Source organism: Pantherophis guttatus, chromosome 3 (genome assembly GCF_059756535.1).
Source record: "Pantherophis guttatus breed Tessera chromosome 3, ASM5975653v1, whole genome shotgun sequence".
In the NCBI taxonomy this organism is placed as follows: Eukaryota; Metazoa; Chordata; class Lepidosauria; order Squamata; family Colubridae; genus Pantherophis; species Pantherophis guttatus.
The window spans coordinates 147,912,609-147,940,502 of NC_142065.1; the positions used below are offsets into that span (position 1 = coordinate 147,912,609).

At 38.6% G+C, this 27,894-nt stretch overlaps 1 protein-coding gene and 1 long non-coding RNA gene across 4 annotated transcripts in view; one reads left to right on the forward strand and one right to left on the reverse strand.

Annotated features, from left to right (window-relative positions):
- Positions 1–11,802: 11,802 nt before the first annotated feature.
- On the reverse strand, positions 11,803–27,061 carry ADTRP (androgen dependent TFPI regulating protein). Of its 3 annotated transcripts, XR_004593257.3 has the most exons (7): positions 26,573–27,029; positions 22,794–22,928; positions 20,464–20,565; positions 16,883–16,998; positions 14,202–14,353; positions 13,615–14,093; positions 12,745–13,396 (listed from the first exon to the last, which is right to left on the reverse strand). XR_004593257.3 is itself a non-coding variant. In XM_034429138.3 (6 exons), exons 1-6 carry the CDS (start codon positions 26,741–26,743, stop codon positions 13,350–13,352), a joined length of 723 nt encoding a protein of 240 aa, XP_034285029.2. In that variant the 5' UTR covers positions 26,744–27,061; the 3' UTR covers positions 11,803–13,349. The 3 variants fall into 3 exon arrangements, 2 of the variants coding, with proteins under 2 accessions (XP_034285029.2, XP_087746448.1); XM_034429138.3 differs by lacking the exon at positions 13,615–14,093 and having other exon boundaries at positions 11,803–13,396; positions 26,573–27,061; XM_087890322.1 differs by having other exon boundaries at positions 12,745–14,093.
- Positions 26,511–27,894, forward strand: part of LOC117672487 (uncharacterized) — a 56,667-nt gene continuing 55,283 nt past the window's right edge. Inside the window, exons 1-2 of the long non-coding RNA XR_009620218.2 lie at positions 26,511–26,590; positions 26,796–27,263. This is a non-coding gene — a long non-coding RNA (uncharacterized LOC117672487). The remainder of the gene's footprint in view (positions 26,591–26,795; positions 27,264–27,894) is intronic.

Genomic DNA, 27,894 nt, shown 5'->3' on the forward strand with positions numbered 1-27,894 from the left:
TAAAAAATTCTCCTGTCTCCATTGATTTTTTTTTTTTTTTGTCTGGCTAGAAAGGATAACAAAGGTCAAGACCTTCAAATTATCTTTTATAATTTCTTTGGTACAGGATGAGTTCAGTTAGAGATAACATTCAGCCCTTTATTCAGAGCTTTGGAAGTACAACACAATGATTTTTTATTTTTATTTTTTGCTAGAAACAGCCCAGTTTGTCAGTCTCAGGGAGGCTTCTTTCTGTCAAATTGTATATTTTCCAATGCCAGGAGATGCCCTTGCCAGACTATATTGCAAGAAAGATAAAACTTTATTTAGTTGTCCAGATGGTACTGTCGCAGCAGGTTGGCTATAAATACTGCCAAATTAAAATTGGCAATAAAATCTCTCTAATGTATGGAATGAATTTTTACCTAATGGGTTTTGTTTGACTTAGTGAACTTTACAGTAAGATCAGAATGGTGGATTCAAACCAGGGGTGAAATCCAGCAGGTTCTGGAGAACCAGTAGCGGAAATTTTGAGCAGTTCGGAGAACCGGCAAACATCACTTCTAGCTGGCCCCAGAATGGGGTGGGAATGGAGATTTTGCAATATCCTTCCCCCAGGAGTGGGAAGGGAATGGGGATTTTGCAATATCCTTCCCCCAGGAGTGGGAAGGGAATGGGGATTTTGCAATATCCTTCCCCTGCCACACCCACCAAGCCATACCATGCCCACCAAGTCACGCTCACAGAACCGGTAGTAAAAAGAATTGGATTTCACCACTGATTCAAACCTCTAAATTTTGCTAGTTGGCAACAGAGACTCCCTGATTGAATTCACATTTATTATTTAATCCATTTAATATCCAGTATATGTTTTACATTATATTTAGCCAGAATATTATTTTGTTTTTCAGGCACAAACTGCTTTTTTAAAAAGACCTTTTCATCCCTTATTTACTTTTATCAGTAACTCAAGACAGGGAACAACAGACATAATATTTCTTCCTCTTCCTATTTTCCTCAGAACCACCACCCTGTGAGGTGTGATGGGATGTGCACATGTAGAAGGAGTGGGGGGAGGGACTCCCAACAGGAGCACTGCAGTTTCCCAGGGAAGAAGCAGTATATTCCAGAGAGAAACCCAAATTAAGAGACTATGCAATCCCAAAATAGGATGGGAGTGGGAGAAAGAGGTTCAGGGTAGCCACACCCTAGAATTTCTCAGGATATATCTACAGGTAGTCCTCAACTTATGACTTTGCTTGTCGGAAGGTCACCAAAGGTGATCACATGACCCTGGGATATAAATAAATGCCAGTTGCCAAGTGCCTGAATTTTGATCACATGACCACGGGGATGCTGAAACAGTTGTTTGAAAAATGGTCATAAGTCACTTTTCCCAGTGCGATTTAGTGACTTTGAACAGTCACTAAACAAAAGCTTGTAAGTCAAAGACTACCTGTATTAGGTTAGAAGGTTATAGCTTTAGTCTGGCAAGATTCTGTCTCCCAGATGTAAGCAAATAAAGAATTGGACCAGTGGTGAAATTCAATTTTTTACTATCGGTTCTGTGGGTATGGCTTGGGGGGGCATGATGTGGCTTGGAGGCGTGGCTTGGGGGACATGGCAGGGGAAGGATACTGCAAAATCCCCATTCCCTCCCCACTCCTGGGGGAAAGATATTGCAAAATCCCCATTCCCACCCCACTCTGGGGCCAGGCAGAGGTGGTATTTGCCAGTTCTCTGAACTACTCAGAATTTCTGCTACAGGTTCTCCGAACTGCTCAAAATTCCCGCTACCGGTTCTCCAGAACCTGTCAGAACCTGCTGGATTTCACCCCTGAATTGGACTCTATTGGATTTCTTTGTGTCTTTGGGCTTGGGCCTTACACCCATGGATTGGGCTGACAGAGAGCGACTTATCCAAATTCATGCAGCTGCCTTTTTGACTAAGGCGGGACTAGAACTCAAAGTCTCCTGGTTTCTAGGCCAACCCCTTAACTACTATATCTTTAATGGAATGTGTCTATGGAATGAGGGGTGATGAGATAGATTACAGTAATGCAGAAGATTCCCAGGAAGGAGGAACACATTTCAAGGAAAGGGAAAGACAAGAGACAGAACGATTCAGAACTGGAATAAATTTACTATGAATACTGAGGTACCATTGTACATTGTTCTTAGGTTAGGCCTGGCATCACCAGGCTTGCTCTCTTTTTTTGTTTGTTGCAGTTATTTCCCTGCTGTTACCAGCAAGTTCTTATCTCATTATGTTACTGAATCACTTGGATGTCCTAACGCAGTTTTCCTCAGCCTTGGCATTCTTATGATGTAAAGATTTAAAGTCCCAGGATTCTTAGCCAGCATTTTTGTTGCAGCCAATTCCAGGATTTCAAATTCTACAATGTACATTGAAAGGATACCATAATGTAAAGGATACGGACTCTTTTGAATCCAGCTTGTCTTCTCGTGATTGCAGTAATTAGATATCCCTGTAATTTTCTTGGCAACAATATGAAAATTGTTGCCACTGTTTTCTTCTGGGATGTTTTGCCAACTTTTGTGTCTCATCCACAGCTTAGGTTGCTCATATGCTTCTCCTAACTGGGCACTGCAATTTTTATGGATTTGCTTAATGTAATGTTGGCTTCTATTGTCTAATTCTGCTTCTATGTCTAGATGTAAGTCCAAGGAGATAGAGAAGATATTTCAATAAGGACACTTGCCACGTGTGTGCTTAACTAGGTGCTGAATGGGTTAACTAGGTCCTGGCTGAATGGGTTAAAGTCAATGGTGAACATCTGTTTTCAATGGAGAGACAATTATGCTTAAATAATGGGTGGTAACTTCTATACTTTTTTTATTCTCCATGAATCGGGGTGAAATGCTCCCGGTTTGGACCGGTTCAGCCGAACCGCTAACGATGGCGGCCGGTGGTTCAGAGAATCGGTAGCAATGGCGGTGCAAGGCTCCGCCCACCCATCCAGTCATCATTACTTCCTGGTTTTAACCAGGAAGTAACCTGTTTTTTATCCTCTGCGCATGCGCAGAAGGTTTTGCGCATGTGCAGAGGGTTTCCACGCGCACATGATGCGTGCACCCGTGTGCACTTCTGAACCAGTTGGGAAGGTAAGTAGATTTCACCCCTGCCATGAATGTTAGCATATTGTATTTCTTTAGTCATCCACATTGGACAAGATACCACAGCATGTGATAATGTCTTAGCACTTACTTATCTGAAAATAAGGCAATTGAAATTCAAAACTCTCTACCTGAAAATGAAGAATAATAACAAAAAATAGAGTTTTATCCAATGCCCAGCTTCCCCAATCTAGATTTTTCAACTTTAGCTTAAACCAGTTCATATTTCTCCCTACCAATAAATGAAAGTACATATGTCACATTGTGAGTGAGTCCGTATTGCCAGAAGCTACAGTCAAAAAAGAACACGGCCAACTTTTTAAAAAAAGTTAATGCTGTTTAAGAGAGTAAACTACCTGCAAAATAAGATACTCATTTACAAAATTAATATCCCATTTACAAAGAATCATCATTTCCTATTTCAAATACAAATTGTTCATGTGCACACTAGCTTTGCTGAATGTCTATGGAGATTCTCAGTCATCCAGGTCATGGTTGTCCCAAAAGTGTTTTATCAAGAGGCAACTGGACTTTCTGGTTTTTCTTTGAAGACGTTTCGCTTCTCATCCAGGAAGCTTCTTCAACTCTGAGGAAGAAGCTTCTTGGATGAGAAGTGAAACCTCTGCAAAGAAAAAACCGAAAGTCCAGTTGCCTCTTGAAAATGCACCTTTGGGATAGCCTTGCTTGAACAGCAGCTGATCTATTCAGATATACCTTTTTTTTTTGCAGATTTTTGAGCTATCTCGAAACATTTTGATTATTGCAAGTAGCATGTTGTAATTAAAGGTGAGCATTAAATTATCCCATTGATTTTTATCAGATGGTATTGTACTTAAGTAAACGCCTAGGTATATTGTTGAAATCGGTGGAAATGTGTGTTCTTTGTCAGGTTTGTGGCTGGCACCTGTGCCTAAAATATTCCTTTCTTTGAAATTTGCTATTTCCAGTGATGCGCAGTTCAGGAGCTCTACAGCAGTGGTGGGTTGCTACTGGTTCTCACTGGATCGAGCGAACCGGTAGCGGCGGTGGCAGGAGGCTCCCCCCACCCGCCCGGATGCTTCTGCACATGCGCAGAAGCGTTGCAAGTGCACAAACGCATACGCGCCCGCAAGCAAACCGGTAGCAACGTGTTTTGAAACCCGCCCCTGCTCTACAGCGATTGACACAATGAATTCATCCAATCCAACTGCAACTTTTCCTCCTTGCCAGAGTTGATGCAATTTTGCCATGGAGGGAAACCATGGTGGTAGGGGTGATCAACACAATAATTATTCACTAACATCTCCTAGGAAAGTTCAAGAGTTGCAAATGTGGCTTAGAATATCCTGAGGCAGCAATCCTCTCTCCTTCACACATCATGTAACACGAGAATACAGTAATCAGGGAAATATGTGTTAAGTTATTTAGCAAAAGGGTCAAATCCATTTAGCCGGCATTAGATTCTTGCTGTAATAACAATAGCAGGAAACCTGGGCGAGAGGGGGGACTTCTTAGTTGGCTTCTGCCTGCAAGCCTCAAGCCCAGGGTTGTTGAAAGAGCTGGCAGCACTTCAGCTGCTTTCTGTTTCTTTGTACCGAAGTACCGTGATTTGTTCGAATACAATGGTAGACCCTGGGGCCTCAAGCCAACTGAAGCAAAATTACAGGAACCTCTTTTTTTTTTAATGATGAAAAAAATAAATTGGCCAGGTAAACTGCTTGGCTGCATGCTGTCACATTTGTTTGCAAAGGAGGCATATAAATATAAGCTTCTGTATTAACTTCTTTGGGAAAACATATTCAAAATAAATGCAGAAGTTAAACATACGCACGACATTTCAGACCATTTGCATCTGCATTAATCTGGGCAGTTAGCCCCTGTATTCATTTGTTTAAGAATGCAGATTAAAAATGTGATGGCATCCAGTTTCTTGAACTATTTGGAAAATTATATTCACAGCATAAAAGCTATATTGCCCAATTGTAAATAGAACTTCTGTTTTTACCATCCTATTCTGTTATTTGGGTCTGGCATATGCTCTAATCAAAATTAAGTTTCTTATGAAATGGGTATTTAAAATTCTCCCAGTAAAAGCAATACACTTAAAAATATTGAACTCTGATTGGCACACACTTGGTTTTTTTTTCCTTATAGAACATGTATGGCCTGAATAGATTCAGGTTGATAACACATCCATGGGATTTATTTTACACTGTACATCAGTTTCTCCCAATTGGCAACATCAGACAGTTGCCTGAGGCATCGTACAATGAGATAGGAAAGCATGGAGGATGTTAAAGGGCCGAGCTGGTGCCACAAATTCCCAGACACTGCAGAATTAAGCAGGATTTGTGTGGAAATCTTGTTCTTTGCAAAACATTTTCCCTTAGCTCTTGAGCTTATCTCTCTTTGACTGGGTCAAAGAGAGAAAAGTTCATACAGCTTGCAGCATTTTATGTACAAAATCAAACACTAAAATGGCAAACGGCCACAAAACTGCTTGCAGTTTAGCCAAAAATAAACTACAAGAGGGCTTTTTAACAGATTACAGAGTTGGAAGGGACCTTATAGGTCATCTAGTCCAACCCCCTGCTCAAGCAGGAGACCCTACATTATTTCTGACAAATAGCAGTCCAATCTTTTCTTGAAAGTCTCAAGTGATGAAGCTCCCACAACTTCCGAAGGCAACTTCTGTTCCATTGGTTGATTGTTCTCACTGTCAGAAAGTTCCTCCTCATTTCTAGGTTGAATCTCTCCTTGGTCAGTTTCCATCTTCCTTCCAGCACTTAAAACTTGATAACATTTTTGTCAGTTGGCTTTTAAGGAGGAGCGTTGCCAGAGTTCTTCCACACTTTTTATTTTAAAAATATGCCATGAAGGTAAGATGGAAAAAAAAAAAGTGGAGAAACACATTTTTAAAAAAAAATCTACTGGGGTGACAACACATACTCATGTATTATGAGATCCCTCCAAGCTATTTTCCTTTTTTGTAGCTTTGCATGCAGCTTGCATTATATGGACTGAGGTGGCTGGAATGGATGTGAAGGAAACATCTCCCGATAACACAGATGGTGACTGTTTTAAACAGGAAGATGCCTTACATGCATGGCATATTTGCAGGACAATCTTCCTTCTTCCATTGGAAATGAGCGTTCAGATTAAAGGATGAATGACTTAAGCAAGGCAAACCTTGCTTTCTGAAACAAACATGTCATTCAGACTCCTATTACGTACTTTTGAACAATACAATAATCTATTAATAAGCACATGACATAAAAAGAACCTAGAAATACAATTACTGAATAAAAATAAAAAGTCTTGCAGGTGTCTATTCCCATCTGAGGCAACAATAATAGTTTCAAGGTATGGCTTACCCGCAGACTTGCAAAATGCATGTTAATATTTGCATGGGGCACAAACAATTTATTTATATTAGTACTTCTTCAGCTATTAGCACAGGGTGAATGCATTTGCTGCAGTTGTGTGCTTGAGCGAAACGAGCAGAATCCTTTAAGTAAAATAAAGCAGTCTGGCTGCCCTTTCCAATCTGATTTTTCTTAGTTAAAATAAACATTTATTTACAGCTTCCCACTGTTTTTTATTTTTCATGCCTCCACCTCCTTCTTTGAATAATTGTCACTGGCATTTTTGAAACACTGACTTTGTGTGCCAGTTAGGATGCATAATAGCCTCCATACAAAGCAACCCCCTGCTCTAGAAGTTGTTTTGTTTTCAAGAGTTGTCGCTGAGCCAGGAGTGGGAGCACACACAGTAGCACCAAATATTGGTTTTGGCAGTTCTTTGAGCCATGCACAAGGACCATTGTTCACTTACTGGCAACAAGGAAGAGCTAAGAATGTGTAGTTGCTTAGAATGGAGAACATGTTTCTTATCTTAATTGTTGATCCATGTACATGTACATGGATAGCATAAATCCAAAGTTCAACCAAATTAAGTAGTTGAGCAATTCAGTAGAAGAAAGTTTTTGTCGATGAAATGTTACAGAACAATTTGTTAGATGGGAAAGTACTTTCTGTCCTCTAGGACTGCCAGGTAAGAGTTTGACTTTATTTTCCAATCTTTTTCTATGCTATATTTAATAATACAAACAAAACTTTTGCTCGTGTCACTGAATTTCTTGTCTCCTTCACTGTCTTGAAATACTTGCAATTCAAATACTTGAATTGCAAGTATTTCTCAGATGGTCCCCAACTTTTCAGAGCATACCCTTCAGAGCATACCCTGGGTGAGACGTAGAAGACATCTGCTGGCAAATGTAGCGCAAACGACGTTGAAAACGACTGACTATAACCACTTAAAAACATTTATACTTCAAGTAGTTGCAGAGAAATATTGGTACAATGCAGGAAGATTAACATGCAGATGTTTTATTAATGAATGAAAAGGCAATTTGGGAAGGTGTCTAATGCCAGGTTAAAATAAGTCTAATTAACCTTTCCAGTTAATACAAAGGCAGGAGTGGGATTCAGCTGGTTCAGACTGGTTTGGGCGAATCAGTAGTTGTGATGCCCCGGCGTTATGCTGTCCTATTTAGCTACGTTTTTTAAGACATGCGTGTCAACTCGCAAAGCATTTCTGGTCTGCTCTCGAGTTGCCATGGGCAGGAAGGGGGGAGAACTGATGGAGCAATTCAGCAACCACGTTCAAAACCACATACCACGTATACCTTCCTCAAGGTTGGATCTCAGATTACCAGAGCTGGCCTGTGAGGCATATTTTCTACAGCCCGCGAAAGTGCCTCTTGGATAATGTGATTTATGACACAGCCTGAGAGGAGGGGGTCAGAATTGAGCCGTAAATTACGTGCGGCAGAGTTGACTTCATTCGGGTAGTTGCTGACATGTTGCTCCTAATAAATGACTGGACTTCTTTTGAAACTTGGCTTGAGGCCCATGAGGTAATTAGGGCATTTGTCTGAACTCTGACTGTGCATGCACGAGCAAAGCACATACGCAGAAGGCGCTCTCTCACATTTTCAGTGCTGGGGCAAACCGGTTGTTAATTCATGTGCCGCCCACCTTTGTAGAAAGGTAAAATCTTTGTGAAGATTTCCCGTCCAGTCATTTCCAATCTAAGAGGTGGTACTGATCTCCATTTCTTAGTCTAGGGAGCTAGCATTGTTCAAAGATGTTTTTGTGGTCATGTGGCCAGCATGACTATACACCAAGGCACAAGGAATACTGTTACCTTCCACTGAAGTGATACCTATTTATCTACTTGCATTTGCATGCTTTCAAACTGATAGGTGGGCAGACTCAACGGTTAAAGATGCTGAGAAAACCCACAACCCAGGTTTGAGACTTGAGCTCTCTGTAACGGGATGAGTTCCTGTTACTTCCCCAGTTAATAGAAACTCTTTACAATTTCAAACAGAAAATCTTTTCCATTGCTTTGGAACTGGAGAGACCTGGGATTGATTCTTCTTCTCTATGCAATCCAGTGATGGGTTGCCCCTGGTTTGCACCGGTTCTATAGAACCGGTAGTAAAACTGGTGGGAGGCCCCGCCCACTGACCCTGACGTCATGAAAATGCTTCTGCGCACGCACAGAAGAGCGCGCATGCAGCCCCATTGCAAACTGGTAATAAAGGTAAGTAGAACCCATCCCTGATGCAAACCCTATGCGCAACAGAGAGTTGGCCGCCCTAATAAAAATGTATGAAAAACAATAATTCAAAACGCCAACCAAAAGAACTCTATGAATATTAGTCACACTCTTAAGAAAAGGTTTCCCCTTTTAAAATGAATGGATGCAAATTTCCCTGCCTGTTCTAACAGAACTGCATCTTCCTTAAGGATGTCTATTTGTTTATTTAAATAGATTTCTAGGCTAGTTGTATACTCTTTGAATATAATGGTTTGTTACCTTCAAATTTTGCCTAACGTTGTAGTGGAAAAATATCAGAATTCAAGGAATTTGAATAGTTTAGCCAAAAATCGATTTCCTGGATTGTTTAAAAATAAAAAACTTACAAGAAATTATTTTCTTATTATCTCAAGTCATTCTTAATTGCAGCAACACTTGATCAGCCTTGACTGAATCTGGGAAGCTAAGCAGTGGTAGGCCTGGTTTAATAATTGGGTGGGAGACCACTAAGGCAGGGGTGGGCAACTGTGGCCCTTTTACAACCTGTGGACTTCAACTCCCAGAATTCCTGAGCCAGCTTGCTCAGGAATTTTGGGAGTTGAAGTCCACAGTTGAATTCTGGGAGTTGAAGTCCACAGGTTGTAAAAGGGCCACAGTTGCCCACCCCTGAACTAAGGCATTCCAGGGCTATAATTTAGAATATTAAAAGACATCCTAGAAGAGGACCATGCCACGTGGAAAACAATTTCTATGTGCCTGCCAAGAAAGCTATATGGATGTGTCCATGAGATTATTAGGAAGTCAGCTTTCACTGGAATGAATCTAGTGAATTTTCTTCCACTGTTTAAAGGGCGAGGAACTGAAGTTATCTAGACATAATTTCTCTCTCCCATGTTCCAATCCTTGCTAGCATACTGTTTGGTCTAGTCACACAGGGGTGTCAAACTGGCAGCCCGCGGGCTGGATGCATTACATGCAGGCCATCCCCACCCCAGCTCCGTGAAGGAGAAAAACGTCACAAATGTCATGTGACAGCAACGTGACACCGCACGTTTGGTCTAATGATTAAGGCACTGGACTAAAAGGCAGGAGATTCTTAGTTCAAATCCCGCCTTAGGCTGTGAAAGCTAGCTGGGTGACCTTGGCCCAGTCTGCCTCAGCCAAATTCACCTCACAGGATTGTTGTTGTGGGGAAAATAGGAGGTGGAAGCTGTGTTGGATCTGTTTGCTACCTTGAGTTATTTGTAAAAATAATAAAAGTTTACAAACAAATATATTTGCTCCTGGTTATGGATACTAGGCTTCAGGATAAATAATCATGTTGGTGTGAGCATTACTAATAAATCTATGGGCTGAAAGTCTGCTTGAAAAATAATGCCAACATTTTACCAATAGATGGTGCTAAACAGTTGCTCTTGAATCACTTTAAAAAAATAAAAACCCTAACGTATAGCTTTATGGAGATAGTTGACAAAGGATACTATGAGGAGCTTTTAGACTGTGAATAAACTGTGAGATTCCTCTTAAACTTTGTTTCAACTGGACACTAAAAAATAACAACTGAGTTTGTATAACTGGGAAAGGTGCAGAAACAATGGCCAAAATAATCAAAAGGTTGGAAAAGTTAGTATTTAATTTTAAAAATTTAATAATAATTTAAAGTTAGTATTTAATTTTAAAAAAACCTACCCTAAATACTGGGGAGATGGAGTCACGATATTTATAAATTTAAGGAGTACATAAAAGTTATGTCATTCATCTAAATTCCAATTAATAATTTTCAAGGAAAACATAGTCTTATTCACACACATTGCAAAGTCAACCAATAGAGTTTGCTCATCACCAGATTGGAGGATTTTAAGGGAAATTAAATCAATTCTGGGGAATGTCTTATGACTGCCATGTTGCAATATATCATGTCCAGCATCAAAAATAGAAGCACGGTTCCAGCAGACACTCTTATCCAATTATTGGCATTTGGCTTTAAAAACAAAAACAACAGTTATTAGACTAATAAAGGATATTTGTAGCTCAGGGTTGAAAAGTGTTATTAGATTTTTTTTTCTCCAGTTCCTTCAATAACTTAGACTACATTAAGACCTAACATTGCAGAGAAAATAGAGAGCTATCAGAAATTTGCAGTTGTGCACCAGCTCTTCAGAGTTGTATTCAACCTGAAAAACTGCAGACACCACCATCCTCTCTAAAAGAGCCCCAATCCGTCTTCTTTTATAGGTAGTCCTTGCTTACCAACCACTCATTTAGCAGCTATTCAAAGTTGTAATGGTGCTAAAAAAATAATTTCATGGCCAATTTGACTTTTGCAGCATTCCTCGGTTATGTGATCTCCATTACATCAGTATGAGTTGTCATGTGTCTGACCTGTGGGTTTTCCCCCCCCATTTCTTCCTTTCTCCCAGAGCAGAGATTGGAGAGGAAGAGATTTCAAGAGAATAAGCTGTTTGTGTAATGTGCTGGCAGTTCTCAGCCATAGGTTACCATTGCAATCACATTGCTTTCCGTACAAGACAATAAGCACGCACCTGAGCATTCCAAAGGGAATGGTTTTAAGGAGGCAAAGAAAAACTGAAGGAGTGAAACTTAGTAGTTTTCTCAGTTTCAAGCCAGAAAGCGTAGTTATCTTCACATGATTTCCCATTTAGCAATTGCTTCACTTAGTGCGGGAGTTGCCAATCTCCATTAGGACATGGAATGAGGACTACCTGTATTGTAATGTTTATCGTTCAGGCATTAGTAGCACACTCAGCCTCCTGTGAATAAAACATGGCTTTCTAGAGTAATGGTTGAGTCAAAAGGCAGGTGAGTGCATTCGCTGTTATAGATCCTGCATAAATGTTTTTGAAATAATGTTTTATATGGGAACACACTCCATTGCCCTTCAGTATGATTTTCATCGGGTTCTTTTCTTCTTATTATGGCACTTTCATTTTTAAAAGTAGATCTAGTCACAATTTATCTTCTGTAAATTAACTGAAATTGATCCTACTCAGGATCTAAAAGTAAATGCATAATATAATAATTAGAAATAAGCCTCCGGCTTTCTTATTCATCCTCTATAAATATGCAAAATACAAGAACTATTCATTAACTTATTTATAGCATTAATTTTGTTTTGTTAAATAAGAGGTTATTTCAGTTCCATCTTGATTTATGCCGCACACCCCCATTCCAAGTTCAGTGGCTCTGAATTCCTGGATTGTTTTATATGCTTATTGTTTTTTTAAGGAATATACAAATAATTCCCATTCAATAACCACATATTCAGAAACTGCTATAACGTATGAATGGTGCTCAGTAACTGGTCCTCAGCACTTCTGCTGTCATGTGATTGTGATCTGGGTGCTTGGCAACTAGCCAGGATATCCGATTATTGAAAATCTCCCGCCCCACCCACCCCCATGATGCAATTGTGATTTCAACCTTCCCAGTTGGCTTTCCACAAGCAATGGAAGAGCTGGCAGGAAGTTCTGATCATGTAAGATCCTCACTTAACAACCTGCGTGGTCTTTGCTTAACACAGCAACATAGCAACTGGTTGGATTGCCATTGCTAAGCCACGACATCATGCTTTATGATCTCATCACCTAGCAATAGAAATTCTGATCCTAATTACTGTCATTAAGTGAGTATTACTTGTATACAAATTTCTAAATTATTGTATTTGTAACTTGGGCTCATCTAAAGAGGTCAAGAAGAAGATCAGATGTTATTTCATTTTATCCTCAAAATAATCCTAATTCATTCTAGCCATTCTAGCCATTTTCATTTCTAGCTGGGCCTCAGCTGCCTTACTGGACTCTCGTATCTATTATTTAACACTGAGCATTTTATAGTCTCAGATTTCGTATTACAGAAAGCCAATTATCATAAAAAAATACGTGACTGACTTTGGGGTTTTTTGTTCTGTTACAGTTTAGTAATTTATACCAGTACATGTTGAATAAAGAAAATAGCTATAAATGTATCTGAATAAATTTAGAATTGCAGTTGAATTAAAAAAAAAAATAGAATTTAGCCTCATTTGTTAGGCAATTGGGTGACAAAATCATGTTAGTCATCTGTGTTATATTTGTCTCTTAGCAGGTTCTGATCATCCTATATAACCATGATGGTGAAACTTGTGGCACGCGGAGCCATTTTGCCTGGCACGAGCATCACCCATTCCTCTTCCAGGTTTCTGGAGCGAATGCGCACGCAATGATCAGCTGGCCTTCATGCATGCAGCAGTGCTGGAAAGTGGAAAGTTTTCTGGTGTGGGCATGTGTGCTGGCCAGCTGATCGTCGTGCACGCATGCGCACGAGTAACCGGGAGACTAGGTATCTGGGAAGTTCATTTCCTGGCACATGCATGCGTGCACATGCCCACTTTGCAGCTCCTCTTCCGGGTTGCGCTGCTGACGAGATGCCAAAAAGGTTCACCATCACTGCTATATAACAATCTGAATTCTCTAATCAATGGCAATACTTCTTTGGCAGTAGTCCACATGTTTCCTGGATCTTTGTTCTTCTGTGCTGGCAGAAATTTTTATTCCGAAGAATTTATTTTGGCTTTATACAGAGAGATTTCGTAGCAATTTTCTTAGTTTCATCATCTGTCTAGCTCTTGGGATGACACCATCAGCTTTTCATTTGCATTTCTTCTTGTGGACATCACGCACGGGAACTGTGTCACCTGTACAAAGACATAAAAGGTAAACAAAAATAGAAAAAATAATAATGAAGATTTAAATACAACATAGTTTTGCTGTCTGCCAAAGAGGCATCACTACCTTAAGAATCTGACAACTGACAGCTACTGAACAAAATTTGGCAGTGCTGCTGACTTTCATATGTGATGAAAAAGATAAATTGTGGAAATGGGACTTAGTAAATAGAGAATAACATTCTTACCTCTGCTCACTTCTCAGCATGGTTTGTGAATGGAGAGCTAAGCATTTGTTTGCTTTAGCATGATGTGTGAATCTACCCATTATGTCTAGGGATTATCTGTAAACAATAGCAGTAATGGATTGCTCAACAAATCCTAGCTTAGTATTATATACAATAAGAGTATTGAGCCTGCAGCAAAAGAAACCATTTACTAGGAAAAGGATCTTTTGTTACCCACAAATAGCCAACTCTTGGCTGAGAATTAAACCACTTTCCCAGAGTATCTCTGTGGTGGGACACATCAGGGGACTCTAATCTAGATCTCATAACTTTCTAGTTTTATGCTGATTAGCCCATTTATTCAGCCTAGCCAAGTCTTATTTTCATATGCTAAGTAATAGACAGTACAGGAATATTTCCTATTCTCGAAGAATATACTTATCGTAGCCTGCTATTTTTTAAAGTCTCATTTTCTTATGAATGTACAAATCAATCCGTATCTGAAAAACAATGACAAATGGACAGGATCCTGGATCAAAACATACTCAAATAGATACATAAATGTGTTCTGATAACTTCAAAGGATTTCTTTGTAAGAGTAAACTCACCCCAAATCATGCGGTTGAGAAATCTTCCTAACATGTAGTAAAAGAAAATAGTGACAGCAGCAATCCCTAAAAACACTATCATGCCAAGTGGACTTAAAAACTTGAAGATAGGATATAGCCATTTTCCTGTTTTAGCAAAAAAGTAGAGGATCCTGGAAAGAGAATTAATTTCTTTCAGTTAGGATATCTCATTATGAAAGAAACAAGATCAATTGGTCCAAGTTTAATTATAATTAGAATACTCAGTACAATGAATAGAATACTGAGTTGATCAGTACATCAACTGTGCAACTATAATCCATCCGTTCATGTGTCCATGTGTCCATTCATCCATCCATTACAGAATTTATATTCCTGCCTTTCAACCGGAAAGATTCCCAAAAAGGCAATGATCTCACTGAGGATGGGATCAATTCCATGGGATCTATGATCCTTTTGATACACTAAGCCTTCTTCAGTATAGATATGCACACTACATATACAAAAGCCTGTCGTTCAACATTGTCACTCATGTGACATCACACCACATCCTCCCTACTGCAGTTCTAGTGGAGAGGTCTAGTTAATGTAATACAGGTAGTGCTCAAGTTACAAATGGAATGGAGCCTGCCCATTCCATTTGTAACCCGAGGATTCATAGGAGTGAATCACGTACCTTGAACAAGATCACTCCCTCCTTTCGCCCACACATTCACTAATCGAATGCAAGGCTTGTTAAGTGCACAAAGTATTTCAGGGTGGGGAAAGCCATGGAGGGCCTACTGATGGAACAGGCCACCTGCCTAAGACTACTCAAGGCCTTCTTGACCCACTGAAATATCTCATGCTCCCCAAATTGCTTTTCCCCCCAACCTGCCATGCCGGGTCACTTAGTTGTGAAGATCTAGCAAACAGTGTCCTCTCCAGCCTCATGCGCCCCGCCGACACACAATTCGGCCCTCTCAGGGCCTCCTCCGGCCCCCAGAAGCTCCATTTCAGCCTGCAACGGGCAGGAGGAGGCCTATGGACAGACAACCGAACAGGGCTTCCGAAGGACAGATCTGCCCATCAGAGACTCCATTTCGGCCAGCAAGGTGCCGGGCAAGGCCTCTGGGTGGCCAAACGGGAGTTCCAAGGGGCAGATCCGCCCATCGAAAGCTCCATTTCAGCCGGCAACATGCCAGATGAATATTGCAGAGCCTCTGCGGTTGTTTCTAAGGGGGAACAACTGCCATGGTGCTGCAAGATTTATAGTTTCAGGCCTCGTTCAGAAACGCTAGGGGGCACTGATCATAACTTCAAACGTTCGCTAAGGGAATGTTCGTAACCCGGGGATTACCTGTAACTGAATTGAAAATATTCATGAAATAAGTTTTAGAGATAGCTAAACAAGGCAATCACTAAACAAGGACTACCGATAGTGAACAATATGAATGTTTCTGATTCAATATTTCTCTCTGAAGTCTTCTAATGGCAAGGTTGAGGAGTATTACATTTTCTCAATATTGTTGCCTGAGGCCAGGGGCATCCATGGATGAGAGGATAACAAACAAACAAACAAAAAAATCAAGATGGAGACTATGGCTGCTCATTTGAAGTTCTGTTCTTTTTTTATATACATCATGTGTCTCTGTCTTCAATTACATGGATAAAGCTACATTTTTAAAAACTTTTTTTTACCCCCTTGTTCATGTCCCTGCCTGTGATTCAGAAATAACAGCAGAAATAGAGCTGTCTTAATATATTTATCAAAGAAAAGGATAAGATGATGTTAGCACCTAATTTCATATGCAGAAGCCAACCAGTATTTAAAATCTGGGAATGATCCAATTCATCTGAGGAGATGCAAAGCAGGCTGATGGAAAGACAGAACTCTATCACCTATCACTTCATTTTATTTCCACTGTCCAGCATCTCTTGCCTGAAGCAACCAGTTAATTTAGTTGGTTATTAGGCTAGCCTAAAGCACCAAATATCTAAATAACAGCTAGTATCCTTAAGCTAGTCTCTTCCTCCTCCTTCTAATCTGGTTTACGGACTTTCTCCAATACATGTGTGTGTGTGGGGGGGGAAACCCCTTTAAAATAAACTTCCCTAGCTAACATTCTCTTTTTTGTATTGCAAATCCTATAATTCAGGGTTCTAAGGAAGTTGTAGTTCAGTATTTCTGGTGGGTACTAAGTCGAAGATTACTCGTGTAAACTTTATATTTGAAGGAGGGTCAGGAATATGCTATGATCCCCATTTGCTGTTAAGAACTATAATTTTGCAACATCAAGAGGATGAGGAAGTGTTTCCCATCCTTGGTTTTAAAACAGAAGTTTTGAGAAAAGTTTAAAACAGCAAAATTAGTAGTAGAGGCAGTGATTTGTGCAAACTGGTTCTATGGAATAGCAACTTGATAACCAACATGAATAAGCTGGTTAAGCTGAGGAGTTGATTATCCCCTCATGTGAGGTAGGTAAAGGTGTATAACTCAAATTCCAAAGTCCCTCAAGGTCAGATCAGAGTTCACTGTAGCTGTATTTGAGGATATTTTTTCCCTGTAGGAAGGAGAGAAGGAAGTTGCTTCCATTGAGGACACTGACATTGGATATTCAATTAGATGAAGAACAGAACTGTTTCCTCACATTTTGCCAAACGTTATGTAAAAACAAACAAACAAACAAAACCCATTTATTCATTTATTTTTAGAAACTTACCAAAGTAGATAGGCCAGTAAAATCACTCCTAAGATACTGAGGCTTTTACCCATTGATGGATACTGATGAGGGATAATAAACATTTCTACCAGGGCCAAAAGAAATACCAAAGTGTGCTGAAAAAAAAGACAGTGCTTTAGACAAACTGCATTTGTGATGCAAAAAATTAAAAAGTACAACCCACCCTAGTTACACAGAGTTATATTTTGATGTAAGTGTATCTAAGGAAAGTCTGGCTACCCCGACAGAGATCTTCCAAAGAATCTGCAGAGGTACCAACAACAACAAAAAAGTGGAGCGCTTCCATCTTTTCCTCCTTAATGTGGCTTTTTAAATAGAAAATTGAAGGAAGGAAGTTGGGAGCGTTTCAAAGAGAAGTTGTAGTTCTCTGGGTTCTAAGGATAACGCTACGAACATGGCAGGGCAATTGGAGAATAAAAGTCCTTCTGAAAGAAGCAATGTACCTTTTAAAAACTTTATAATTCTTTTATCCCAAACCTCCAGATGGCAGCAACTGACCAGGCTTGGGTCAATTCAGAAGCAAAGTCATGTTGAGCCTGGTTAAATGTACTTGAATGGAGAGTTAAATAATCCCAGAAAAAAACAGCAAACCATCACTGTTTGCCAAGAAATGTTTTATACAAGTGAGTCTATGAAGTCACCAAAATCATCCTTCTAGATTCTACAGTCCCTTCTTTATTTCTGAACTCACTTTAACAACTCAGGTATTTGTTGTATTATTACTATATAAGTAATATATAAATGTGTGTGTGTGTGTATATATGTATGTGTGTGTGTGTGTACGTGTGTGTGTCAAACTCTCCATGTCATGTTGATGTCACATGATATATCACAATGTTTTTTGCCTTCACTGAGCAGGGCGTGGCCTGCAAGTGACGCATCTGGTTCGACACCCCTGTTAAAGTATACTATATCAGGGGTCTCCAATTCAGAATTCTGGGAGTTGATGTCTGCCAGGCTTAAAGTTGCCAAGGTTGGAGATCCCTGTACTATATTATTACTTATATACTATATAAAAGACACGTGAAAGGGTTGAATGGGTAATTATGAAACTAAATAAACAAAAGGTTTGTGGATGTTAAAGCTGAGCTGGGCAAGGATTTTTTTAAAAATCATTTAAGTTTGTCTCATTTTGGTTTTATCCATTTGTAACAGTATACAGTGAAAGAACAATACAGTTTACAACAGCAAATTAACTCACAGTGATTAATGTTGATACAACCAAAGACCACAATCATTGCATGATTGGCCACTTATTGCAAAGTTTTCTATTTGCCAATGGCTTTTAATTAGCTCTCCCGAATGAATTCCTTTTGCTAGAGAATAGAAAGCTGACTGTAGAAATGACATTAGTAATGGGCCATATACTGCGGCTTAAAGCTAGTTGAAAGCTCTTTAAATGCATTGTGTTTTCTTCTCTGGAAACCAGTTCCTTCTCATAGCAATTTTTAATATAACTTCAGTCAAATTGCACACCATGAACCATTAAAAGCAATTAAACTTCATTTCCACTATAACATATTGTTTAATTTACCATTCATTCAAATAAATGCAAGCTTTGTATTTTGAGCAAATTAAAAAAAAAACTGTTTAAAAAGCAAATCTTTATAATTATGCCTCAACTGTCATCAATCTTTGAGGGTTGATAAAAATGGGATGGTGACTCATTTTTACAGTTTTCATTCTCAGTTTTCTTTTTCATTTACTTGTAACAAATAAAAAACCAACAAGAGAAAATGATTATCATACTGGGATAATCCTCCTGCTAATAAAAAGAAAGAAGGGAAAACCTGATCTGAACAAGGCATCTCGCTGTAAATAATCAAAATACATGAAGTTCAGTTGCCCATAGACACTTTCTTTCAGGATGAGTTCTGTATTGCCTTGCTTTTATTTATTTATCTATCATAACAGAGGTATTATTTATTTATTCATTAAAAAAGCTTTGCTTTATTCAGTACCTGCTGCTCTGAGATTTTATGAAATGATAATAGCACATTCAATTTATGTACAGTGAAATACTGAGCAGAAGACTTAACATTTTCTTTAAAGACCGACTGCCGTGTTACTCCTAAGGGAAGACTTTACAGTTTGATTTGTTTGTAATGTGGGACAAGGTAGTCCTTGTTTAGCGACTGCCTCATTTAGCAATTGACATTTAGCATGGTCAATTATGACCATGATGAAAAAGTAACTTTATATATTTACAGCCTTTGCCGCTCTGTAAAGCAAAGGAGAAGTAAGACCATAAGCACCACCACAATTTCACATAGTGACTGCTCTGCTTAACAACCAAGTTGCCGATCCCAATTGTGGACACTAAATAAGCACTATCTGTATCTGCAGGTCTGTCATAATGCTGCAGGTTATTTTAGGATGCACATTTAGGATCTTTCTCATTTCCACTTGTATCTAATGTCCTGTCAGTACCTGTCTTATGCCATATCTCCATAAGGTTGACTTCTTCTCTTTTCCAGTCTGTAAGTGAGACAGACTTAAATTATCCTTAACTGTACCTGTTGTTAAGGTAGTGTTTTCTTCCTTATTCTGACATTATCTAAGAGAAGTTTTAAAGAATATAAAATCTGCTAGACTTTATTACCTTGGAGGAAATAGGTAAATGCAGTGACTGAGAACAGAGGCAACAGAGACTGGCAATAAGGATAGCATAATCCAAGTGGATTTGGCTTTTTGCCAGTTGAAGGATTCACTTAATGAGTGTGGCAAACGTGTTACTAACTCAACTGCAGTGATTCACTTAACAACTGTGGCAAGAAAAGTCAGAAAATGGGACAAAAAGCAACTGTCTTGCTTAGCAATAGAAATTTTGGGCTCCATTATGGTTGTAAATCAAGGACTACCTGAGCTCTGTTACTGCTGTCTTTTTGTGTCATATACAGGCAGGTAACTGGAATCATAAACTGAACTGTCTAATTTAATCTGTGTCCAATCTTCTACACCAGTAATATATCAAATTACTGGTGTCAAATTATTACTGTTATTATTAGTAGTAAAAGTAGCATTTTGTTATATTTTTGTATATACTACAGTTGGCAACACTTATACCATGGATTTTAGACTGTTCCATTCCTTCCCAGATATTTACAAATAATTATTTGTATTCTCAGTCTTTCTGCATTTATATAAATACGGTTCACAGCCAAGCCTTTTCTGCAGGAACTGCAATAAAACCTAGAAAAGTTATTTCTGCTCCTCATGTAATGAATTCACATCTTTCCATTGATTTAAATTTGGCAAGGATGAATCCACTAACATTTCCTCCAGAGTTTCAAGGCTTCTTTGGCAATTCACACTCCCACTTTTTGCATGTAATAGTACGAAAAGTTAAAGAGAGAAGATGAACTCTACAAATGAAAAATTGCGATGTCTGGCCATGATTCTGCCAATTTGAGGCTCTTCTCGTTAACTTTTTATAACAGATTAAGTGTGTGATTGACTATTGAAACATATGAACCTAAATCTGAATAATTAGCTGGAATAATATGCATAGCTTATTCTGACTGGTTTTGTTATGTTCAGCTTTGTTTCTTTTTACTCACCATTCCATGATTAATCCATTCAGGAATAATTGAATCCATATATTTTGGGTAAATAAGGTTCCGATCATAGAGGTACATACTCCAAAATGTAGCAAACACAAACTAGAACAAAGCAAAGAAGAAAAGTGCCAATTGACCAAATTTACGATGAATATTTATCTACAGTATATACCTATCTTACAGTGTCTGTCTGTCTGTCCGTCCACCCGTCCATCATCCTACGGCCCTCCCTTGCTCCTTCTTAAAGCAGCGGTAGGTATCAGTGGTATCAAACAAAAATAAATAGCAAAACTGTCTACATTTACACTTACAAAGGATATGGAGGCGGGTTTTTAAAATGGCAAATTTTTAGATCAACTGTTTTTGAAATGGGAGGGTGATGGGTTTACTTAGACAAGGCTTGGAGACCTTCTAAAATAGGGGTCTCCAATCTTGGCAACTTTAAGACTTGCAGACTTCAATTCCCAGAGTTCCTCAGCCAATGAAGCTGGGAATTGAAGTCCACAAGTCTTAAAGTTGGCAAGGTTGGAGACCCCTTTTCTAAAAGGTAATCCTAGGTTAACTATAGTAATTTGGACCAGGAACTCAGTTGCTAAGCCACACTGTCATAAAGCAAAATATCACATGACCACACCAACTTATGACTGCAGTTCTGGCAGTTCCAGTTGCTATTGTTAGGCGAATCCAACTGGGTGTTGTGACATCATATAGATGCCATTTATAACCTCCTACACTTTCCTCATTGACTTTGCTCATTGGAAGCCGGTAGTGAAGATTGCAAATGGTCATCATGTGACCACAGAACACTGTGATGTTGGAACTGTGAGCCAGTTGCCAAGTGCTTGAATAGTGATCATGTGAGTACAAGAATGCCACAAAGGCCGCAACTACAAGGATCAGTCATAAGTTTCCTTGTTCAGCACCATCAGAACTTCATATGGTTGCTGAATGGGTAATTGCTGAAAAAGGACTTGTAGTAACAATGTTTACCTTATTTTTTTTAAATCTTACAAAAGCAATCTAGATCTAAATGAAATCAATAGTCATTTAATTTGTAAAGAAACAAGATATAAGGCAAGAATAGGCAACCGGTGACTGCAGGGAGCATGAATATCCTTTTGTGTGATTCTTGGACCACGTCTGATGAAAATAAGACACTTTTTTGCTGTTTTGAGTTGGAAAGCAGATGAAAGCTGTAATATATGGCCTCAAAGTATAAGTAAAAAAGAAAGAGGTTCCCCTAATAATAAGTCCCATCCACATATATATTTTGCTTACATATTTTGCAGTTCTCCTTCACCAACCTCAGCTGAAGTTTCTATTAGTTCTACTTTTCATTGTAATGCTTCTTTATTTTCTTCATTAAATCAAGATCATTGTAAGCTTTCTGACTAGGTAAGCATAACTCTAGATCTAATTTACATTTGTGGCCATTAACAAAGATTTTTATGAGGGATTGGGCCTTTCAACATTTTCTAGTAACATCTAGCAGTCTTTTCTCCAGTATTTTTACTTTTCTTGTTTATCCAGGAATGACCACATTCAGCACTTCTATTTGTTCCACTGCTTTACACCCACTAATATTTTTGTTTTTATTCATATTCAGGAACTCTTAATTACACATGACCGCCACCAAACTTAACTAGAAGACATTTTGCATTGGTAGAAAAAATTCTACCCATTATGGGTTTTTTTTCAAATGTTGTTGGCATGATCCTTTTTCATAGCCTTTTTGTCTTCTGTCTAAATCTAAACTCTATCTGACACCGTTATCTCATATATGCACTGAAATCCCTGAACTACTCCAGTCCTGCAGATGGAGCATTTTTGAGATGATATTTTGATACTCTTTCATATCAGTCTTACTACCTAGTAGCCTAAACTTGACCTCTCAGACGTTTTTCCTATGTCATAACTATTGCCTCTCCCCAGTGCTATCAGCAACTTTTCTAGACAGCTTGTAGTACCTATAACTATATATCAAAGAATTCACTATAGCATATATATTTGATTTGAAATAATCAAATCAATCACACCAACAAGGCTTCCATTTTAAAAGGAGTATCTTCAGTTTGACAGGATCTGACTTCTTTACTCAAGAATTAGGTTCTGCCTACAATAGCATTTTTATTATCCTCAAAATGATGTATTCCTTCCTAAGACCCCTATAAACATTTGGAAAGAATATACTAAACTGGGTATCAGCTACAACTCGCTCCTGCTATAACACTAAGAATTAACTTAAAATCAAATTATTGTTTATCCAAGTAATTATCTAATTCATAACACATATAATTAATCTTGCATTGATAAATATTATTGCAACTTACTGTGGATAATGGAAAAACCAAGCTACTAAAGATCAAGTCTTTAAAGGAAATCATGGTTGTGGCAATTCTTCGTTTCTTCATTAGTATGAATGCACTGGTCAGCAAGGAGATTGCATAGAAAAAAGCCTGCAAAACCTAAATTAATTACATCTAATAAGCAATTGATAATCCAAAATTAAGTTGTACATACTGTACCTCATCAAATTACATGCTTATACTTTAGAGACTAGTTTTCAGGTAAAATATATTTTTCTTGCTGGAAATGTTTTAATGATTTAGCTTGGATGATAAACTGCCTCATTTAATGAAAGCAATTAAATGTGTAGATATCCAGTCATTACAAGAAGAAAATCACCTTAAAAAAGTAATATGGATTCTACTCTGAGAGGAATTTTAATACAAAAAGTTTATTTTACAATATCTAAGTCTATGTGAAGTTGTGTAGTATTATTTTGATTAGCAGTACTGTTTTGCTCCAGAAAATCAGATTGCTTGGATCTGATGCATCAGAACAATTGAATCCAGTATTCTGAAAAAAACAAATTGAATCATCAAAGCAGAGCAATTCAATATACAAACAATTATCAAAGAGAACAAATCAAAGTGAGTTGCTGCTTATAATCTTGCATTCCACTTCAATGGGATTCAATTAAATCTCCTTTTTCAATTCAATTGAAGCATTTATCATTTGAATCGTCCTCATGGAAATGCATCACAAAACATTCTACAAGATCAAGCCTACATTTGATGGAATGATACTTGAAATACCAAATAATAGAAGGGAAGAGAGCTAACCTCTCACTGATTCCTCTTGACCATCTATGTCATTCCCTTCTGCTGGACCGAACTTGCCATAGGGTTTATCCTGCATTACAAATTGGTCTACTACTTCTACAGCTTTGAAGTAATATTCAATGACAGCCCAATTATCTTACCACAAACTCACTGGAGGATAGGAGAATGCCATCTTTTTTGTTTGCCTCAAGCAGTAAAATGTCTAGGCTAGCTCTATAATTATATTCCAGATACTATACCAAAAGTACCAATTTAATACAAATGCATTAAAGAATACAACATTATGCCGGGAAAACAGTCATTGTTGTATTTATTTTACTTTCCTTCATGTAATAGGGAAAGCAATCTTTGGGGACATATTTGGAGTCTTGAGTACATATCAGGGCAACCCTCACAAAAAAGCTGTCATGACAGAAAACAGAAAAGGTGGATGGAGTTGGCCATAGTATATCTACATACCACAAGGCAAACTGGTCAGATCCTTGCCATGTTGTCTAGAGTCTCTAGACAGATAGGATTAAGAGGCAGCAAATGGGGTAACTGCTTTAAATGATCTCATCCATATAAGGCTTCTAATAGGGCAACATTCAGGTCAAATACCTAGGCACCAGGCCAGAAACTTGTAGGCCAAAGAGGTTATTGTGCTTAGGGTTCCCTTAATCCTCACAGCATCTTAGAGTAGGTATACACATGGGCATATGTATGTAGCAATGAACAATTTGAAAGTACTACATCCGTGATGGCAAACCTATGGCACGCGTGCCAGAGGTGGCACGCTGAGCCCTCTCTGTGAGCATGTGCACCATCGCCCCAGCTCAGCCAGCTGGTTGTCTGGTTTCCAAGGCGCGCATGCTCGCCAACCAGCTGGTTGTCAGGTTTCCGGCACTCTGGTGCTGTCATGCGCACACACGCCTTCCGGCTTGGGCACTCTGTGCCAAAAAGGTTCACCGTCACTGTACTACATGCTTGGAGCAATGCACTATGTTTCTTTGCTGCAACCACCTGAATAAATTTGATATTATTACTTTATATATACAGAAACATAAACAAGAGAAATGATCCCTAACAAATGTAAACTATGGTCCATCATATTTTTTTTCCTTGTTAAAAGCAAATATTGCTCATTAATGATGTATGAAGTCTTCAACATGCAATATGCTGCAGCAGGATCATTCTTTTTTTAAAAAAACGTTATTAAAAGTTTTTTTAAAGGTTAAAAACTAATGCAGACTAATAAAAGCAAAGAAAAAAGAGGAAAAAAATCAAAGAACAAGTTAAAAGTACAAAAAAGGGGGAAAAGAAAAATAGAAAAGGAAGAACACGTTACAAAGAAGTGGCTTCCAATCTTCTTTACAGCAGTTATAAGTATAATTATAAACTTAAACTTTTTCTCTATAAAGTCTTTCTTCTTTCTATAATCTATCTTGTGTAATCATCTAAACCACAGATAATAATTTTATGCAAAATCTCCATAAGGGGTTTCAATCAGCAACAAACAGAAATATCGTCTTTTCTCAAATCAAAGACGACAATTTAGCCATCTTGGCAAGTTCCATCATCTTTACCACCATTGCTTCATTTTAAGTATATAATAAGAGTGCATTCTTGAGAAATCACAAACAATGAAGACTGTGTTGTGTAAGTGAAGCTGTTTGTTTGTTTGTTTAATTTATATACTGTCTATCTCATTGTTGCACCGACTCCATGGTGATTTACCTATTTCCCCATCTGAAACTTCAACTGATTTCAAAAGAGGTTTGCTACACACCCTCCATTATTGAAATTTCCCATTTAATTTCGCTGGTGCTGACAGATTTCATTGTGGTACATGGTTAAAACCTGGCTACATTCCTATAGCTTAGTGCACTGACTTACTTTTCAAAAATATGAGTATTGAATTGTTTCATAGATTGTTATTTTAGCTGTCCCTGAAACAGGATGTGTTATAAATACTATAAATAAAAAGTGGACCATCATTTGATGAACCTTAATCCAGAATTTTCCTCCAGTTTATAGATCTAGTTACACAGTACTTTTCTTTTTACTGAATGCATGTTAAGGTGTGGTGAATCTGAACTTGATAATTGCTTATTTTTTAAACATCTGAATTTAATTTTGCGTATTATGTTTCATTCCTTAGCACTGTAAAGGTGCATTATAAAGATCTGGGAAAATGCAAAGGCATTTCTGTGGAAAGTTTTCTGGACATCTGAAGCTCCAATAAAACAGTCAATCAGATGCAGCAATTTCTTCATATGTGTTTCACTCCTGGATTTCTATAGAACCCCTCCAAATTGCCTGCACATGTCCTTTCCCACCCCACCCCCAAATACTCACAAACTGACTATATTCATACAGGCGTATAAACTCATATAAATGCAAACCAAATCTAATAATAATAATAATAATAATAATAATAATAATAATAATAATAATAATAATAATAATAATAATAATATAATGATGATGATGATGATGATGATGATGATATTTGTGATACATTTTAAATGTTCAGTTGACTGAGTTTCATATTTAATGAATAAAAGTTAATAATAATAAATTTATTATTATTATTATTAATAATAATATCATCATTATTTTATTTGCTGGCAGGGCATGGATCTTTCAATCAACTCACACAAACGGTTGCATTTGTTTTTAAGCCGTTTGGGGTTGAAAAGCATGAGCTAGTGGAAGAGAGTTGATCTCTGAGGTCTCCCCATCCGTCTTGATTCCTTTATATTACAATTTTAACTTTAAAAGCAGCTCCTTTCTCCCTCTTTCTCGCTCTCTCTCTCTCTCTCTCTCTCTCGCTGGCTGCCTTAAAGTTTACACAGGCTTTCTATCACATTTTTACCCGCCCAGCACCTGGCTTGGAATCCCGCAGATTCCCGCCACGCTGGGTTTATTCGCAGCCGGAAGTACAAATAGGCGCCTTATTTGGCGAGGCTGAAGAGGCTGGGCGGCCGCGTTAGCACACTTACCACGTTGAGAAAACTCAGGTATTTCCATTTACTGCCGTAAAGCGGGTTGAAGGGGCCTGTGGGTATGCGGGACTTATCCAGGTTGGCCAAGGAGTAGGCGTTGCCGTAGAAAAAAAACATATACCAGGCGAAAACAACGCCGTAGTAGACGGGGCGGGCAGAGGGGTGCATGGTGCTGGGAGCGAGCCCGCTAAGCAATTCTTTCCCCTTCTCACGTCTTCAGCAGCCGCGGAGAGCCTCTCACGCTGCAAGATCGCCGTCGGCTGCAGAGAGAACTTCGGACGGCTTTGCACACACCGTGCCGGCTGACACTTGCGACAGCCCCGGCCAGTAAACTTTATTTTTTTCCTTTTTCCTTTTTTCTTTTTTCCCGTCTGTTGTTTGTCGCCTGGCAACTCTCCCACAATTCAGTTTTTCGGACAGAAATAATCTAGACGAGGTTCGCTGCAGATAAGCTGCCGGTTGGCCTTCGCTTTGATCTTTTATAACAGAGGGTGGGGCGAGTTTGCATAACTCGATGCGTGCATAAATAAAATATAGTTACGGAGGCCAGAGAAGAAAAACCAGTTGCCTATCAAAGAGATGGGCTGAAGTTTGCCCCAGAAGTGTTTGAACAGCGCCATTGCACCATCTTGAGATAGAAAGATAAAAGTTCATACTGTTTTATCTCCTCCTCCTCTCCCCGATAAAGGTAATGAAGCAACAGAGTATTTAAAGAGCCTTGGTACTACAGTGGTTTAAAGCACCCTGTTATTAACACAGCTGCCTGCAATTTACTGCTGGTTCGAATCTCTCCAAGGCTCAAGGTTGACTCAGCCTTCCATCCTTTCTAAGGTAGGTTAAATGAGGACCCAGTTTGTGGGGGCAATAAGCTGACTTTGTATAAATATACAAAAGTATGAAGGCTATTGCTTAACGCACTGTAAGCCGCCCTGAGTCTCCGGAGAAGGGCGGCATATAAATCAAATTAAAAAAAAAAAAAAACAACCTACCTGTTGCATTTTTTTTTTTTACTTTCATATATTTTGCAGGATTTGATGCTTTGGTGTGCATTTTCCAGTGGTTAAATCCTAGCCCCCGAAAAGTGCATTGCGATGGAGATAGTGTGGAGCAATCATGAGAAAGGGGCAAAGACTATGGATAATAGAGCCTCCCAGTAATAGAAGTAATGCTTCCATGCATGTTCTTTTTTAAAAAAAACATTAATTTTCCTGTGTTGCATGATTTACTAACAGAATGGAATAAAAATACTCAGTTATTGGTAGAAATGGATACAGAATGACCCCCCCCCCAAAATACCTTTGCATAGCATATGAGAAATA